Source organism: Arabidopsis thaliana, chromosome 4 (assembly GCF_000001735.4).
Source record: "Arabidopsis thaliana chromosome 4, partial sequence".
In the NCBI taxonomy this organism is placed as follows: Eukaryota; Viridiplantae; Streptophyta; class Magnoliopsida; order Brassicales; family Brassicaceae; genus Arabidopsis; species Arabidopsis thaliana.
Genome location: NC_003075.7, coordinates 6,124,540 through 6,141,693, shown reverse-complemented (window position 1 = coordinate 6,141,693; position 17,154 = coordinate 6,124,540). Strand labels below are relative to the sequence as shown.

Below are 17,154 nucleotides of genomic sequence, written 5' to 3'. Positions count from 1 at the left end.
TCTCTATCATTGTCAGCCTCTAAGTTGTTGTAGGTATCAGAGTTAATCTTAGCGGGATATGTTCCATCCGATACAATAAACTCAACCAAAATTTCTCCCTAGTAGCAATTAGATTGGAGATGACTTTGAAACATTGGGATCAGTAGAGTATTAACGTCAAAACCATGAGGGAGAATAGGGGCATTTTTGTAATCTCTAATCACTCTGATTCTTTGATAATATCTCTTAAATTGTTTTATTATTTTGATCTCTAGAACAAAACAAAACAAAAATAACAATTAGAAATCAATTTCTCGGTTATTTTGATTCTTTTCGAAGAAAATAAACACTTACATTCTCTATTTCACTAGATTCAAACAATATTTTCTCTTTCTTGAGGAGGATTTTTTGGAGGATTAAGAGCATTCAATTCAGATCATTTTCTCTTTCTTGGAGCGGGTGATTTTTTGCAGATCTAACGAGACTAGAAAGCTTTGAGAAAATAAAATAAAATAAAGTTTAGATTTTGTCACAACAACACAAAAAGGTTAAGAAAAATACTTTCATATTGGGCCGGCACAAGCCCAAAACTCCCGAAAAATATAATGTAGAGATGAGTAAAAATTGGATTCTCTTATAAATGCTAACTAAGGCCATGAATGATTCATTGATTTTTAGTTTTTTGGAATTTGTTTTGTTTTTTGGTGTAGATTTTATTTTTTGCAAAACCTTGAACGACATTTTTTTAGTTTTTAGTTTTTATAAATAACTAGATGATCACCCGCGCTACGCCGCGTTTTTTTTGGATTTTTTTGTATTGTTTAATTTAAATATAAATTTTATTTATCTAATCGTTCACTCATGCAATAAACAATTACTTTTAGTATTAAAAATATTTTTTCCTAATAACATTCTCAACAATGCATCATACATATAATTCATAAATAATGTTTGTCTTAAACCAATTTAAGAGAGGGTAGTGTTGGATTCTAGAAACCTAAAAATTTGATGATGGAACTCTTTACGTATTTTTCACCCTCAGAGATTTATTATATAAATATCTATTTAAGAGAATAATTTACTCAAATCATTAAGTAATCCACGACTATTATACACTCATATTTTGAGTTTGGATTACAAAAAAAATCATTAACCTATAAATTAAAAGTTGAAGAGCTTACATTAATTATTTAATAGAGACATAGCAAATGCTAAAGTGATGATGTGTCAATCTTATGAAGAGAGTTGGCCAACTTTCATATATATGATTATCTATTTTTATTTTTTGTTTTTGTTTTGAGGTGAAAATTACTAAAATGATGATAATAAAAAAAATGAGGCAGAATAGAGTTTAATTTTGGATGAAAACCACAATATGATATCAAAATTACAACACAACAAGTGAGCAATTCATAAGCGAAGAGATCCACTGAATCCGGTGTTATTAGGGAAACTTTGGTAAGTCCAACTCATTCTCTAAGATTTCTATGGAAGGTGGTGTTTTCACGGAAATGAACAAACGGTACTTCTTGGTTCAAAGTGTCTTTGGAGGTCTCCCACCCCCTTTCACTCGAAGATGAAATAATTTGGGCTATGAAGATTATCATTACAAGAAGGATTGATTGTGAGGCGTTTGAAACTGACTATGTAGAGTTAGTCTTGATGGTGCATTAATAGCCACTTTCTCTAATCTACTAGATGAGTTTGGAATGCTCAACCTCCAGAAACTGGTAGAAATATTTCTCTAATATGATCCAAACTGCAGCAATGCAATTAGAAGCTGGTAGAAACTACTTACCCAATCAAAGTAGACGGTTCTCCATTAATTATATTGTACATCAAATAGAGCGGCATAGACAATCCTCAACCTCCAGAAACTCTAAGAGTGCCGTAGCCGTCAACCACCCCTCTGATCGTATGGTTATGCCTCACATCCACTAGGGTCCAGGGACTGTCCCCTATAACTCGAGGACACTTAACAAACTCTCCCCTAATCATGTCTTACCATTGAACACTTCACAGCATTAATTTAAACAGATAAACAAATTATTTCTCCACTCCATAACCATAGATGTCATATACAGACTTTTCTGATAGTTTATGAGTTTCAAAAGTGAACTTCTTCTATCATTACTAACGCTTCTGTAATCATAACCCGAACATAATTCACTTTCACCACTGACGTTAACTTGCCAAAATGTAAATCAAGAGGCTCTTGCCGAAGAAGACTTGCCCCGGAAACCAACAACACTTAGTTTCTTTCCTGGTCTTCTATCTGAACCCGTCTTCCCCCTCGCAGCAATCGATCTGGATCCAACCGTTTTTAATATTTTTCTTTTTGGCTTTGAAGATTTCTCTGGAGGAGATGATGCTTTTCTTGGTTTCGAAAACGAACTTGAACTTGACTTTCTCACGGGTGTCTTCCCACCTGTCGATCTTGCAGGAGGAGATGATGATGATGGTTTGTCTCTGGAGTTTCGTTGCTTGCTCACTTCTCTGATCTGCTTAACGCTTCTTCCTTTCTCTTGAGTGATATGGGTTCTTGCGGCGTCTCTCCTCACATTATCAGTCGTGAGTGATTCTAAGCTCTCGTTGTTTCTCATTGCTTCTTCGATTCGTGCTGCTAACATTTGGTCCTTCCTGCTCACTAGACTTGTCACTTTTCCTGTAAAGAGGCAATGTCAGCACTTTCAGCGCCTCAAACCATAACCGAAGCAATGAGTATAACCAAAAGCGGACAATATTAATGTCATTCTGTTTCTATAGTCCATAAACAAAAAAATCTGAAAACTTGGTACGCCACCCTAGCCGAAACCATCTGAAATACGAGAACTTAACAAGTGATAATCTAGAGGTATGAAACAAACCTTTAGCACCCATCCGAGCTGTTCTTCCAGTGCGATGAAGGTAGTCAATCTAAGGAATTCAAGTTTAAATAAAATTAAGGTGTCAAGAAGAGTGGATCAACGAGTTAAGAGAAGAAAGAATAAAGATTATAGGCAGGAACATTTGACCAAGATACTTACCGAGTTCTTTGGGAAATCAAACATGACTACATGATCAACGTCGAGGTCCAGACCCCTTGCAGCCAAATCCGTGCACACTAGCGTGGGACAGTCTCCTTCTTCGTCCTTGAACTTTTTCAAATTCTCAACCCTGGATAGATGAGTGCAAACCAATTTTACACGTTAATACTAAGCACTGCATTCCTCAAGAAATGGATCACGTTTAAGGCTAAGCTGTTTTAATCCCACCTTTGTTCTGCTGGAACTTCACCGTGATAATTTACAGTGGAGATCTGGTTTTCAGAAAGATAGTGATCAACAGCGCGACTGGAGTTCAAAGTGTTACAGAAGACCATCACCTTGCTCCCTTTGGCTAGGCTAGGTTCAAGAACCTGCATTCTCATCCAAGCAAAAATAATGTATAAGTACAGCAGGAGCATACCAGAAAGAATGTGCATGTAACTCGGACATGTTTGCACCCAAACAGGAACCCTAACATTTCTGATTGCCTTCAAAAATCAGAGACTGAATGATGTAGTTTACCTGTAGAAGTGCTTCTAGCTTATCTTCACCACCTGAAAGCTTGATGAAGTCATGGCGAGCGTTTGCTATCTTTTTATGCAGTGTTGATGTACGCAAATGCTCTATCCCTTGAAACTCCTCATCGACTAACTTCTGAACAGCCTGAAAACTCACAATTTCATTCACTACCTTAATATCTGAAGTTCAAGATGCATGGAGCAACAAATTTATAAATCATGATAATAGCAAAGAATGGTGCAAGTGTGTAATATTGAGCCCAATGAACATGTGCATACCATTGTCATAGTAGCAGTCACTAAGACGGTTTGAAATCCTTGGTCATTTGTTTTCAACGCACGTTGATTCAGTGGGGCAAGGAATTTACGAATTTCGGGACCAAAGCCACGATCAAACATAGTATCTGCCTCATCCAATACCTGAGTAAAGAGATTCGCATTGCCCTTAATTTAATGTTGATCCTAAAACCATAAGAATCATGGAACATAAAGTCAAGATCCCAAAGTAGTGCGTACCAAATATGCGATATCTCCATACACCATGTTTCCTTCTTCGATATGCTGAAGAATCCTACCAGGGGTTCCAACAACCATATCTATTGCATTGTTCAAAGAATCCTCCTGGGGTCTTATCCGAGAACCACCACTAACCAATATAGATCTAAACCTCGCGTGATGACTTATGGACTTCGCCACACGGTAAACCTAATGCAGATTCCTTAATTAGTTTTTCTTTCGCCATTTCTCTGTCTACAAACATTTATGATATAACAAACTGGTAAAAAATTCTATAATCACATATTAAAACATTCTCCAATTTTATCATCATCCTATAAGAAAGTAACCAAAACTTTATGCTAAAGTAAAGATTCCAACTTTTCCTTTTCCCCGAAACAGCAGAGTCATATTGTTACTATAGTCGAACTAAACAACGAAACTAATCTTGGTGAAGACAAACCTGCTCAGATAGTTCTCTTGTAGGACAAAGAACAACAGTCCTGGGACGTCTAGGCTTTGTTTTTTTACCAAGGTTTGCTTCATCTTCTCTCATCAGCTGCAAAAATCAAATCAACACAACTTAAACCGCCATGTCATACATTACTCGAAAGAATGAACAAAACAAACCAAGTGAGCTATACACATTATAAAACAAACCAAATCAAGTGCTCTTGATATCAACATGGATGCATATAATCAATAGAATTAGTACTAAATTGTTTCACTTTCTTATAGAATCAAAATGTATCACTAGCAAACAAGCAATTCAAGAGCCAAAGACTAATGTAAACTGCAACATTCAACTATAAAACCTCACTAAGCACCTGAACAATAGGCAACAAGTAAGCAAGAGTCTTGCCAGAACCGGTATGCGAACCCAATACAACGCTCTTACGTTCCATAACCGCAGGTATTCCGATACACTGAATCTCAGTAGGAACCTCAATATTCAACTCTTGTAAAGCTCCCATAACTTCTTCACTTAAACCCAATTCCTGAAAATTCTCAACTAACTTCTTACTCTTCTTCCTAATACTACTCTCTTCCTCTACACCAACAACACTACTTGGTCTCTGTTGTGGTGGTTTCGCTGATTCTTTCAAATGTCGAAGCCTAAGCCTCTCTAGTAAGATCGTATGTTTCAATTGATCCGGATCTGTAACATTAGTCTCCGTCGTCGGAGAAGAAGTTGTTGCGGCGGCGGAGTAAAGAGGACGAAACGCGTGGTGGAATCTGGGTTTGTGGAGGCGGAGAAATGGAAAAACGTGAGGGATTTTGGAGAAGGTGAAGAGGGAAGATGATAGAGATAGGGATAGGATTGTTCTTGAAGCTCCTACCATAGCTTTCGCGCGTGTTTTTCTTACTGTAGTGTGAGGAGGAAGAGGGTTGTGAGGTTTATCGGAAGGTTTTGTGAAGCGTTGTTTGTTGTTCAGCGAAGAAGAAGAAGAAGATAGGTTTTTGCAAGTGGAGTGTAATAGTAACAGATCCAAAGCCTTTTAAGGCCCATATGTTGGCCCATTAAGGTAAAACTTATGTTTGAATTTGGATATACCGGTCGATTTTTTAAACTAATTTTTAAATTTTAATTTTTTGTTTAGTATTTAAGATCGTATAATTGTATTTCGATTGTTAATTCAACAATTTTATCTCTAGTATATCGTTGTGTATTAATATCGATCGAAACCCGTCCTACCATATAACCATGTCTCGTAAAATGACATTTTTTTTAATAATACTTTTATTTAAAAAACATATAATACACTGGATGAATGATACACTGCATGATTAACTAATAATACTTCTATTTAAAAGACATATAAAATATATTTTATATATTTTATGAATTAAGTTTTATCACAATTTATGGAAAGATTTGGGTCAAACTTAAAAGAAAAAACTGACCAATAGGCAATAACCATTTTTTTTTTTTTATGGTCATATACATATACTTGAGTGAACAATAGTACAATACCCAATAGTACAATACCCACCAACATGACCAATAGGCAATAACCACTTAGGCTATAGCAAAAGAAAAGCAAGGACAATGATATCTCTCTTAGTTCTTCAAAGCTGTAATGATTGCATTGAAAGTATAATTGCAGATTCACTGAGTCCACCACCTTCTTCTGCAGGGATGTAGCCTCCAGGTTGGAGATAGTACACTGTAGCAGCTAGAATCAGATCACGTCCGGGTAATAATACAGCCTGAGAACTAAAGAAAATAGACGACCATGCTATATCCTCTCTGAATTGTTTAAGACAATCTCTGTTTAGGTTTTGTCACCTGAATAGCTATTCGAGTGTATTACATTCACAAAGTTTTTTAAAATATCACATGATCTAGGTTAAAGTTTGACTTCAAAGTTTTACAATATTTCTATGAAAAAAACTATACATGCAAAATGAACATATGGTCTAACTATAGATGTAGTAACATATCCGACAGTTGAGTCAAACCAAACTGAAATAGTGTAGCATGCAACTTTATATCGCCATAGGGATTAAGAGCAATAATGGTTCTTCTTACAAAAATAAAATTTGTATCCAGCAGAATCGATTGATCATACACAGACTTCTCCAATCAATTAATATATGATGGAATGACAAAAAATTGCTTCTACAAGCTTATCGTTCTGCAACTCAAGAGTACACCAACCTTCAAATGAATGCATCAAAAAAACGAATGTCATTGAATCCTCAAATCTGTGGTTCAGCAAGCGCAACCACCGCCTTTTGGCTCGTTTTCAGTCACTGCATCTGGTATGCCTTGGAAGTATCTGCAATTAACCCAAGCCATTGTGTATGAGGTACATACTGTATAAGTATTCAGCGGTTATTTTTAATGCATTCTTAGTTTCCAATTCGGATCACACAAGAGTTTGGAATTCAGAAGTAGACAAATCGCAGATAGACATGTAAGAATGTCACTGTCTTTAAGCTACACTATCTGCCTTCTACATTTAAACGTCATATTCAGATTTAGATTGAGATTCTACAATATTCAGACTCTCCGGTTTAACAATTAGACACTTTCGAGCTCTCATTTAGTAGAGCTAAACCAAAAAGAAAACTTACATATCCTGTTCATGTTCGTTAGCAAGGGCGGTTTTGGCAATGGTTAAGAATGCCTCATCGACATTGAAGTCATCTTTTGCTGATGTCTCGAAATAGGGTATGTTACCATTTGAAGCACACCAGTCAGCTGCTTTCTTATCAGAGACCTGTAGTTAGAGAGGAATTAAACAAGACTGAGTAAAAGAGTTAAAGCACGATGGAAGACATATCTTGATCTTCCTCTTACCACTCTACTGCTCCCTCCATCTACGTCAATCTTGTTTCCAAGCACTATAAACGGAAATGTCTTTGGATCTGATGGACTTGCCTGGACAGTCCCAAAACGATGCCATGGAAAAGGGAGTCAATACAAGTTAGCATGTTATACATTGTTAAAAGGATTGAAAGTGTGAGTGCAGGAAAACACACTGATTAGAGAACAGGGTTTATAGAGTCATGAATTCTAAAACTGTTATGAACACGAAAGCAAGTTAGTAATATACTTGGCTTAACCAGTAAACCGCTAGGTAAAAAAACGCAAATGATCATTCAAACATAAAAAACATGTTCCATTGCTCAATCATCTTGTTACTCACGGGAAAACAAAACTTCAGCTATAGTCCTGAGAACCAAAAGACATACGACGATAATCAAAAACTCTTCCCACAACATCATCAAAAAAGAGAGTTTGACTCTGGGTTTTGTTTAAACGAAATGTTAACCAAAAATCTGAAGATTGTGACTCTAAATACTCAAAAGCTAACAATTCCTATTAAAACAAAAACTACCACATTCCTATGTTCCATGCCTATAACATAACACACAAAGCAAAACATATAACAAATGGATCATACCAAAACAAAGTGTGACAGAAAGAAGGAAATTGTCATACGAACCTGTTTAAGAAACTCCTCATGCCAAGTTTCGAGATTATCAAAAGACCTCAACACATTAACATCATAAACCAAAGCACAACAATCAGCTCCTCTATAAAAAGCAGCACCAAGACTCTGGAATCTCTCTTGTCCAGCAGTATCCCAAATCTAAAAACCACAAAAAAAAAAAAAAAAAAAGTAAAACACACAAATCTCGAAGAAAAGTAATTTCAAAACCAAAAGAAAAAGGCCCCAAACCTGTAAAGTAACAAGCTTTTCCCCAATCTGAAGCTCCTTGGTTACAAAATCAGCACCAATCGTTGCTTTATACTGCATACTAAACTTCTTATGCACATATCTAAAATTCACCAATTAAAGACTTCACATAATCACATAATCAATACACGAAAACGAATCTGTAGCCAATTAACCCCAAATCGAATGAATTGTTCAATTGAAAAGGATACTGATTCATCAAGGAGGTTTTTCCAACCCTAGAAATCGAAAATCGAAAATCAGAAATCAAAATCAAAATCGAACAAAACGCGTAAAGATTGAAAGAAGTTAGAGATCGGAATCTTCCATACCCACTGTCACCGAGGACAATGACCTTGAGCAAAGTACGTCTTCTCGTCGCCATTGTAATCGGAAGAATGAAACAGCGTTTGTAGATCTCGGAGAAGGATTTGTGAAGAGTGGAGAGGATATTGTAGGGATCCGATTTGTACTTTTTTTGTTGATTTGAAAAGAATCCGAAGATGGATGGAATTAAAGGGCAATTAGTAAAGGAGCGCCAATTAGAGAGAGATCCCTTATCGTTTTTTTCCAAAGAGATGAATCTGATTTTACTACAATAACAGAATCAGAATTTTGATTTGCCGTGTTAAAAAAAAAAAAAAAACAGAATCAGAATTTAGGAGTGGGTATTCGGGTAAGTTGGAAGAGTTAGGATTAAACCCGATCCGGTACGAATCTTTTGGGTAGAAAAGTTTAGGATCAAAAAGTAAATCTAAAATATCGGTTCGGTTTTGATTTAGATCTAATCGAATTCGGATCGGTTTGGGTATAGATTTTTTAAATTTTTTTGGAATATGTTTTTTTTTTTTTTTATCAAACTTCATTATAAAAAATGCAAACGAGTTTTACCCACCACTAACGGAGGAAGAGAGAATAACAGACAAGGCTGATTTAGCTAAAGAATCAGCCACAACATTACTTAAACGAGGGATAAAGAAAAAACAAAGGTGAGTAAAGGAAACACTCAATTCTCTAATGTCATGAAGCAGTCCTCGCAGTTCAACGATACTTTTTCCTGAGTTGAGAAGAGAGATTAACTCTTTACAGTCCGAGAAGACGTTCAGCTGTCGCACACCGGTAGATAACGCATCCACCAAAGCCAAATGCACAGCGAGAGTCTCAGCCATAAGCGCAGAGCCGACAAAGCTACTCGAAGATTGGTTCTCCTTAATCTTCACTTTGTATGGATCCTGCAAAAACCAACCCATACCACAATAACCTGAAGTAGTCCAAGCTGCATCAACAAAACAACTTGTAACTTTCAGATTTGGAGTGGGAGAAGGGTAATCTGAAATCGGGGAAGGGTGATGTATCAGCAACTGGGCTTCCATCCAAGCACGAGCATCCAAAATGGCCTTTAGAACAAGACCTTCTTCCGAACAGCTATGATTATCAAAGATCAACCGGTTACGTGCTTTCCATAGATGCCAAAGCAACCACGGATACAGGGGAGCAGAACCCAATCCTGTTGGTGGGAGAGCAACCATTCGCTTAGCATCCACCAAGAGGAGTGCTACAGAAGAGTGGGTAGCCTCAGAAGGATTGAACAAAACAGGAGCAAGTTCCCAGACCTTCTTAGCGTATGGACAGAGGAGCATCAGATGTAGCGAAGATTCAGTCTGACCACATCTTTTGCAGGTCACCTCTGCCTCAATGTTTCTCCGTGAAAGCGCTTCTCCCACGGGTAGGGCTCCTTTCATTGCTTTCCAGAGGAAGTGCTTCACTTTAGGGGAAGTATGGATTTTCCAGATATTCTTTTGCCAGTTGAAATCCAACTGAGACGCTGGGAATGAGTTTAACTTTGCAAGAGCATAACCCGTCTTGGTGGTATACTCCCCTGATTTCACAGGTAACCAAACCAAACTATCCTGCAAGGGCAAGGCATTGATGGTAATTTTTCGAATCTGATCCTCATACTGAGGTAGGTGTTTCCTAATAGCTTCAACATTCCAACTCTTCACATCATGACAGATAAGATCATGGACAGAAAGGTCTTTATTCGTCTCTGTGGGAGGTCCTATGGGAGTTTGCGGAGAGGACGGTGATAGCCACGCTTCAGTCCAAACATTGATGCTATCACCCTGTCCGATAGACCACCCAAGGCCTTTTCGTAGTAAGTCCCTCCCTGCAAGGATTCCTCTCCACCCATGAGAGGCAAAGGAAGGAGAAGCAGAGCAGTCCATGAAAGAGGATGTATTACAATACTTCCCCAACAAGACACGAGAGAGAAGGGAATGTGGTTCTTTAAGTATCCGCCAACTAAGTTTCGCCTAGAGAGCATCGTTGAACTCCTCAATTTCTCTGAAACCTAGTCCTCCTTCATTTATAGGCAAAGTAAGTTTGTCCCAAGAGACCCACGCCATCTTCCTTTTATCTGGTTTCGAATCCCACCAGAAACGGGTGAGAACTGATTGGATCTGTTTACACAAAGAGGCAGGCAGCTTAAAGCACATCATAGCATAAGATGGCATTGACGAGAGAACAGCCTTGAGCAGGATTTGTTTTCCAGCACTTGACAGAAAGCGTATACTCCAACTATGAGAGCGTTGCCTAATTCTATCCACAATTGACGAGAAGATATCTCGCTTCCGCCTCCCAAAGTGTTCTGGTAACCCGAGGTATTTCCCTATTCCCCCTTCATTGTCTATACGCAGCGAAAGCTTCACTCTGCGTTTGATATCTTGAGGGGTTTTAGAAGAGAAGGTTATAGCTGACTTTGCTAGGTTTATGCTCTGACCCGAAGCTAATTCATACTTCTTTAGGATGTTGCTAAGAGCACCACAGCACGTGGGATTTGTTTTACAAAAAAACATTGTATCATCCGCAAATAGAAGGTGATTAACTTGAGGACTTCCTCGAGCAACGCGAATGCCCACCATTACTCCTTTTTCTTGAGCTTTCCGACATAATCCCGAAAGAACTTCCGTACATAGAATGAACAAATACGGGGAGAGGGGATCACCTTGCCGCAGTCCTCGAGATGGCACTACACTTCCCTGAGGCGATCCATTAATGAGGAATGAATATGAGACAGTGCAAACACATTGCATCACCCACCTTATCCATTTATCATGAAAACCCAGCCTCATAAGGACCTCTTGGAGAAAATTCCATTTAATGCGATCATACGCCTTACTCATGTCGGTCTTTATGGCCATAGAACAATACTTTTTAGCACCCGAAACACGAAGAAAGTGAAGAATCTCATGTGTAATCAACACATTATCGGCTATTGCTCGGCCTGGTACAAAAGCAGATTGGTGCAAAGAGATCAACTCTGACAACCAAGGTTGCAAACGTCTAGTTAGGATCTTAGCCACAATTTTGTACTGTACATTACACAACGCGATAGGACGGTAGTCTGAGACTTTTCGAGGAGCTGAAATCTTGGGGATGAGGGTTACATGAGTTTCATTTAGTCGAGGTGATAAGCAGGAATCCACAAAAAAGGACCGGATATCCCGGGAAACATCGGCTTCAATGATATCCCAATATGCATGAAAGAAAGAAGCCGAAAAACCATCGGGCCCCGGGGCCTTATCCGCACTAATAGAGAAGAGGGCCTCTTTAATCTCTAGCAGAGAAGAAATTTTGATTAATTCCTCGTTACAGTGAGAGGAGATAATTGGACTTAAGGCTTCCTGAACAACTTGAAGATCCGAGTTATTGCTAGTAGTGAAGATATTTTGGAAATAGCTTGAGATTGTTGAAGCAATCTGCTCTTCCTCATGAAATTCCTGCCCACTTCCATCCTCTATGACTGAGAGGTTGTTTAACATTCTTCTGGTTCTTGTAGTAGCATGAAAATAACCTTTATTACGGTCTCCACTGTTCAACCATTGAACCCTACTCCACTGTTTCCAAAACAATTCTTCTTGCCTATAAGCAGCCTCAAGCTCTTGAGTAATAGACCCAATAAGAGAAGGATCAGGGATATCCGCAGAAAGAGCTGATTCCAGCGCTTGTTGAGCTTTTTTAATCGCTTTTGCACTGTTAGAATTTTGCTCTTTAGTCCATTTAATTATACTTTGACGGCAACGACTAATCTTGTAAAGAACAGAATCCTGACGAGCCAGTTCCCAGACTTCTTTAACCAGTGCACGAATTTCTTCCTTCTCTCTTAACCGTCTATCAAACCTGAAAGGCTTCGATCTCTTCAGTGGTGGCGCTCCAAAGTAAGTCACCAGTGGACGGTGGTCAGAACCTTCAAAACGCAGATACTCACATTTACTCATCGGGAACAACTCCGACCATGAACAATTGCCTAGAGCCCTATCCAATCTTGACTTGATGAAATGAGAGTATCTAGTACCTCTCCAGGAGAGCGAGTTCCCCGTATGATTAATATCCCATAAACCATTCTGCGAAACAAAGCTGCGGAAAGCCAGGAAAAAACCTTCCCAACGCAGGGGACCTCCTTGTTTCTCAGAATTATCGAGGATATCATTAAAATCCCCTGTGAGTAGCCAAGCCGACGATCTCTGAGCCCCTAAGGATGAGATCTTATCCCAGAAAACAGAACGATTCTCAACTTGGGAGCACCATAAATGAAAGTAATGTGTGAAGTGTCCTTCTTGAACTTGACTTTAACATCAATGAAGTTAGGAGCTGCTTCTAAAATCTCCACTTCCACATTCTCCTTCCAATAAAGCGCTAAACCCCCACTCAATCCCTCTGGTGGAATGGTGAATCTGTGAGCATAACCCATCCAATCAAAGGTTTTAGAGATGAATTCATCTTGGTTTTTAGTCTCCATAAGGAAGAGCATATCAGGAAATAAGCCAAGTCTTATCTCCCGGAGCCGACGAACTGTAAGGGGGCTCCCTATGCCCTGACAGTTCCACGAAGTCACTACTAAGGAAGAGGATTGGATGGATCCTGAAAATCCATCTTCTTCTTAACCATTGCTGGAACCAACGCTGGGCGAGGAGGGTTACTAAGCAGTGGTTGAACTGGTGACTCCTGAGACTCAGGTAAATTGTCAACTCTGAGCTTTTTACGAGAAGCAGGCTTACGGCTCACCACTTTTTGTTTCCTTAGACTGGCACCCTGAAGAGGGATGCGAGCTACTCTTGAACTAAAGGAGGGCTTTGGCTTAGGTGCTCGGGCTGGTACTTTCCTTTTCCTAGGCGCCTTGGACACTGGCATTTGAGTGGGAAGAGTAACTGTAACAGATTCCAGAGGTACACTTAACCTTAAAGAAGCGTGTACTCTCTCCCCATCATCCAACTGCCCTTTACCACTGCTACTCCCAAACTCGTGGACCACCTGTCTAGAGCAATCATGATCCGGATCACCTAAGTATTGAATCTCAACATCTTGAAGACGATCCGACAAAGAGGTATTAGTAGGAGGAGGGGGTGGTAAAAGCTCCGGGAGGGAGTGACCAATTCTCTCTAAAGCAGGTCTTCTAGACCTAGGAGTACTGGTTTCTCCTCTATCCTTAGACCCGAAGAGCCTTGATCTTGCATCAGTAGCTAAGAGAGGAGGTTGCATGGGAGGTTGCATATAGAGGTCAGCTCTAGAGACTGAACTTTGAGTCACTCTGTTTCCCTACAGAAGATCCCTAGACGAGGGTAAATGTTGACTTCTTCTCCCAGAGACTAAGTTATGAGAGCTGGACTGAATTTCCTCATCACAAGCTATTCTCCTAGGGTGAGAACGATCATGAGGATGCAAATCAAACCCTGATCTTACTGAGTCTCTCCTGAAGTTATAAGAAGCAGGCCTACTGTAATCTCTTCTAGAACAATCTTGGGGACTGAAATCCCTGCGAGGTTCCCTATGCCGGTGAGAGTAAGCTGAGGGATAATCACTCTTCTCCCTATGGTCTGACCGCCTGGAGTTGAAATGCTCTTTCCCTCTTGGACCCTCAACGGATTTAGGCACTTCCTCTCTCCTTGCTGGCCAATTACTTCTCCTAGCATCTTGTCTACGCTTACCATCTTCTAGGTTTTGTAACGTTTTTTCCTGATTGATTCCAGGAATTCTTGACTCCTTGTTTGATACTAGCGGCTTTAGCGGGCAAGCTTTCTCTTCATGGGACAGAGAAAAACAGGAGAAGCAATGTTTCTCTAGTTTCTCATATTCCAAAAAAACAGTAGTTACTTCTCCTGTTGGGAGACGAATTGGAATCTTCATCTCAAGCGGTTCTAAACCATTTATGTTAACCCGGATTCTCCCATCTGAGAGATCCTTATCAATCACCGGACCCAAAGCCTGTCCAATGGTATTCAGTGTCAGTTCCGTACAATGATGCATGGGTATATCATTGACTTTTATCCAAAAGGGGATAAAAGCTGGGAAAGCCTCTGAAACAATTGGCTCCCAGCGTTGAAGGATGAACATCCACTTCTTGAAGTGATAGGGAGCTTTTTTCAGAACAAGTTGGAGGTCTGCTTCAGTCTCAAATCTGAAGAAGAAGCGCTCCGGTCCTAGCTCACGACCTATAACTCTATTTTCTAGGTTCCAGTATTGAACCATGTACTCCACAAGAGCTCTAGGTCGTTGGATCTGGGGGTTTGTAACTCTACCCAGCAGAGTAAACTTGTTTTCAGCAATAAGTGCAGAGTTTTCACTCTCCAGAATTCTGAGAGGTGACCTACGCTTAGGTTTGCTGCTACTGTCCAACCACTTCGCCTTTTCTTGTTTTGAGTATCGCTGAGCCATGCTGAGATAGGAGGGGAACTGTGAATAAAACAAACTTAACCTCCAAAAGCAATAAAAAACTCTAGAGCCCTCAAACAGAGGTACACAAGGGGAACCAAAAGTAAAACACCAGAGACCTCAACCTGAGGTAAAAAAGGGAAACTCCCACACAATAAACACCACCAAAGCTAAAGGCTGCACCAGGGGAGTAAGTAAAGAACTACAATTGCACTACAGAAGAGAGGGGCACACCATAGTCCAGGTTCTTCCCAAACCAAAGACTAGAGAGCTCCGAGAAACAATTTGAGCAGAGCTGTTAGTGGGGAACCACATGAAGAACAAATTCAAGAAGCTTCAGGTCTTCAGAAAAACCGTCCCAGCACCGGAGGGAGAGCTAGGGGGACGGCTCACCAGGAACCGGCGGCGCTAACGCCCAACAAAGGTGGTCGGAAAAAGGAAAACAAGCTAAAACTTTCCTAAAAAAAGCAATAAAAAGTAGCTGAGATCTGTTTTTTAAAACTTTCTTAGCTTCTAATAGCACTTTTTTTGGAATATATATTCGAATTTTCGGGTAAATACCCAGATTTTTCGGATAAATATCTGGATTTTTGGGTAGTATATCAGGTTTCGAATAAAATTTAGATTTTCGAAAAAAATATTCGAGTATTTTTGGGTTCAGATTCGAGTCGGGTTCGGGTTCGTTTTTCGGGTAGAGGAATTTAGGTTCCAATAGGGCAAATCATCGGGTTCAGATACGGTTTTGGGTCCAACGTTCGGATCGGTTCCAATTTGGATAATCGGTTCCGATTTGGATAATCGGTTCCGATTTGGATAATCGGTTCCGATTTGGATAATCAGTTCCGGTCTTTTTTGCCCAACTCTAGATTTTACTTTTATTTTCTTATCCCAAGAAAAAAAAAATACTGTATAGTAATACATTTGTTTTGTTTGATTTAATTCTAATTTTGGCCTAATAAATACTCATCAATGTATAATGAAAGAGATATACATCTAAAGAATAATATTGTGTTTGCAAATGGTGACTGCAGGCTAAGTGTATGTCAATAAAATACACGGAAAACATACGTAAGGGCTTCGATCTCCCCTCATCCCGCAAGCGTTACATATAAAATAACCGAGTCTTGGGAAAAGAGTGAGTTGGTGATCATGAGCTTTCAAATCCAGCAAATATAGCGGTGGTGGGTTTAAAAGACAACGTACATCCACGCTGAAGTTACAAGAAGAACAATGATTAAATAATTTATCTTCAATCTCTCTTCCACAAAGACGACATTTTTCATCAATATAGATCGGTAATAGACCCGTGAGGAGCTTAAGAGGGTGTAAGGAGTGGTGGGAGTGGTTTAACTCTAACAGATGTTTTACCTCCGACGGATTCCAAACGCAATCCACATGGAATGATACTTCACATTCATGGCATTTGTAACGAAACCCATAACCATCATTGCCACATTTAGCATCACAATCAAACTCGATCTGCTTCTTGATAAGGGTGAGCTTGTGGTTATGCGTCTCAGAAATATCAATAACCTCTGGTGGTGGGTACTTGGCACAATATAGGTCCACGTCGAAGTCACAGATCTTGCAGCTATAATAGAGATTCACGTTTATACTCTTTCCACATAAATCGCAATAAGTACCTCGTTTTATCCTCTCTCCACGTACAAGGGTGAGAGTGTGAATGGAGTGACATGGGTGTTCGATAAACTCGGAGCACTCATCGCCACATTTCTTGTGGACAAAGAAATCACAGCTTTTGCAATAGTAGCCATCACTGATAGCTTCCAAGCGTCCACAACAATCACCTTTCCTCAGGTCATTCCAAGGTATCATAAGATGCTCGTGGATCAACGGTAGTGACACTCCCTCAGAACTCATTATTGTATAAGAAGAAAGGGAAGAAGAAGAAGAAAAAGAAAAAGAAGCAGAAGAAAAAAGAAGAAATAAGTTGGATCTGAGATTTCAAGATGTGCTCCTTTCAAAATCTCTTTCTCTCTTTTCTCAAAAGTCGTCGGTGACATATCAGACTTTTGCTAGTCTTTCTTTAAAACTTCAAATATAATTGTTATGGATGGTTCAATGACAGAATAGATCACGTTCATAAGGTTAGTTGACGAAACCATTTAATTGTCAGATATAAAAATGTAGGCAAGGCCGGCTCAACACTATCGTAGACCCCACGGCAAAAAAAAAAAATGCCAATGCCAAATGTTTTTTGGGATTTAAACTTTTAAC

The 17,154-nt window shown here is 39.3% G+C and overlaps 4 protein-coding genes and 2 pseudogenes across 11 annotated transcripts; all 6 read right to left on the bottom strand.

Annotated features, from left to right (window-relative positions):
* Window positions 1-1,842: 1,842 nt before the first annotated feature.
* On the bottom strand, window positions 1,843-1,977 carry AT4G09731 (uncharacterized protein; the record flags this gene model as incomplete). The annotated part of the gene is made up of 1 exon (NM_001125489.1): window positions 1,843-1,977. One exon carries the CDS (start codon window positions 1,975-1,977, stop codon window positions 1,843-1,845), a length of 135 nt encoding a protein of 44 aa, NP_001118961.1.
* A 5-nt stretch (window positions 1,978-1,982) lies between these two features.
* Window positions 1,983-5,450, bottom strand: RH39. Its single transcript, NM_179017.3, has 9 exons — window positions 4,846-5,450; window positions 4,482-4,577; window positions 4,040-4,228; window positions 3,803-3,943; window positions 3,528-3,668; window positions 3,234-3,376; window positions 3,006-3,135; window positions 2,847-2,895; window positions 1,983-2,644 (listed from the first exon to the last, which is right to left on the bottom strand). Exons 1-9 carry the CDS (start codon window positions 5,359-5,361, stop codon window positions 2,184-2,186), a joined length of 1,866 nt encoding a protein of 621 aa, NP_849348.1. The 5' UTR covers window positions 5,362-5,450; the 3' UTR covers window positions 1,983-2,183.
* A 542-nt stretch (window positions 5,451-5,992) lies between these two features.
* RABG3A (RAB GTPase homolog G3A) lies at window positions 5,993-8,857 on the bottom strand. Of its 6 annotated transcripts, NM_001160745.1 has the most exons (9): window positions 8,541-8,777; window positions 8,421-8,447; window positions 8,212-8,311; window positions 7,975-8,121; window positions 7,867-7,886; window positions 7,688-7,700; window positions 7,326-7,406; window positions 7,100-7,245; window positions 6,511-6,801 (listed from the first exon to the last, which is right to left on the bottom strand). In NM_001160745.1, the coding sequence occupies exons 1-9, from the start codon at window positions 8,591-8,593 to the stop codon at window positions 6,735-6,737; spliced, it is 654 nt and encodes a 217-aa protein (NP_001154217.1). In that variant the 5' UTR covers window positions 8,594-8,777; the 3' UTR covers window positions 6,511-6,734. The 6 variants fall into 6 exon arrangements, with proteins under 6 accessions (NP_001328831.1, NP_192710.1, NP_001319888.1 ...); NM_001203765.1 differs by lacking the exon at window positions 7,688-7,700 and having other exon boundaries at window positions 6,494-6,801; window positions 7,326-7,401; window positions 8,541-8,857; NM_001340631.1 differs by lacking the exons at window positions 7,688-7,700; window positions 7,867-7,886 and adding an exon at window positions 5,993-6,186 and having other exon boundaries at window positions 6,681-6,801; window positions 8,212-8,447; window positions 8,541-8,844.
* Window positions 8,858-9,095: 238 nt separating this feature from the next.
* On the bottom strand, window positions 9,096-13,006 carry AT4G09710 (annotated as a pseudogene; the record flags this gene model as incomplete). Its single annotated transcript has 1 exon — window positions 9,096-13,006.
* Window positions 13,007-13,803: 797 nt separating this feature from the next.
* Window positions 13,804-14,919, bottom strand: AT4G09700 (annotated as a pseudogene; the record flags this gene model as incomplete). The annotated part of the gene is made up of 1 exon: window positions 13,804-14,919.
* A 654-nt stretch (window positions 14,920-15,573) lies between these two features.
* Window positions 15,574-16,797, bottom strand: AT4G09690 (Cysteine/Histidine-rich C1 domain family protein; the record flags this gene model as incomplete). The annotated part of the gene is made up of 2 exons (NM_117037.1): window positions 15,574-15,798; window positions 15,985-16,797. 2 exons carry the CDS (start codon window positions 16,795-16,797, stop codon window positions 15,574-15,576), a joined length of 1,038 nt encoding a protein of 345 aa, NP_192707.1.
* Between the last annotated feature and the right edge of the window lie 357 nt (window positions 16,798-17,154).

Coding starts and splice junctions, on each gene's coding strand:
- RH39 (NM_179017.3), bottom strand. CDS start 5,361: ATGGTAGGAGCTTCAAGAACAATCCTATCCCTATCTCTATCATCTTCC. Junction 4,578..4,845: donor ACTTGTTGCCTATTGTTCAG/GTGCTTAGTGAG, acceptor TGATTTTTGCAG/CTGATGAGAGAAGATGAAGC. Junction 3,136..3,233: donor GAAGTTCCAGCAGAACAAAG/GTGGGATTAAAA, acceptor TCATCTATCCAG/GGTTGAGAATTTGAAAAAGT.
- RABG3A (NM_001160745.1), bottom strand. CDS start 8,593: ATGGCGACGAGAAGACGTACTTTGCTCAAGGTCATTGTCCTCGGTGAC. Junction 8,312..8,420: donor AAAACCTCCTTGATGAATCA/GTATCCTTTTCA, acceptor GGTGAATTTTAG/ATATGTGCATAAGAAGTTTA. Junction 7,887..7,974: donor ATGAGGAGTTTCTTAAACAG/GTTCGTATGACA, acceptor GTTATGTTATAG/GCATGGAACATAGGAATGTG.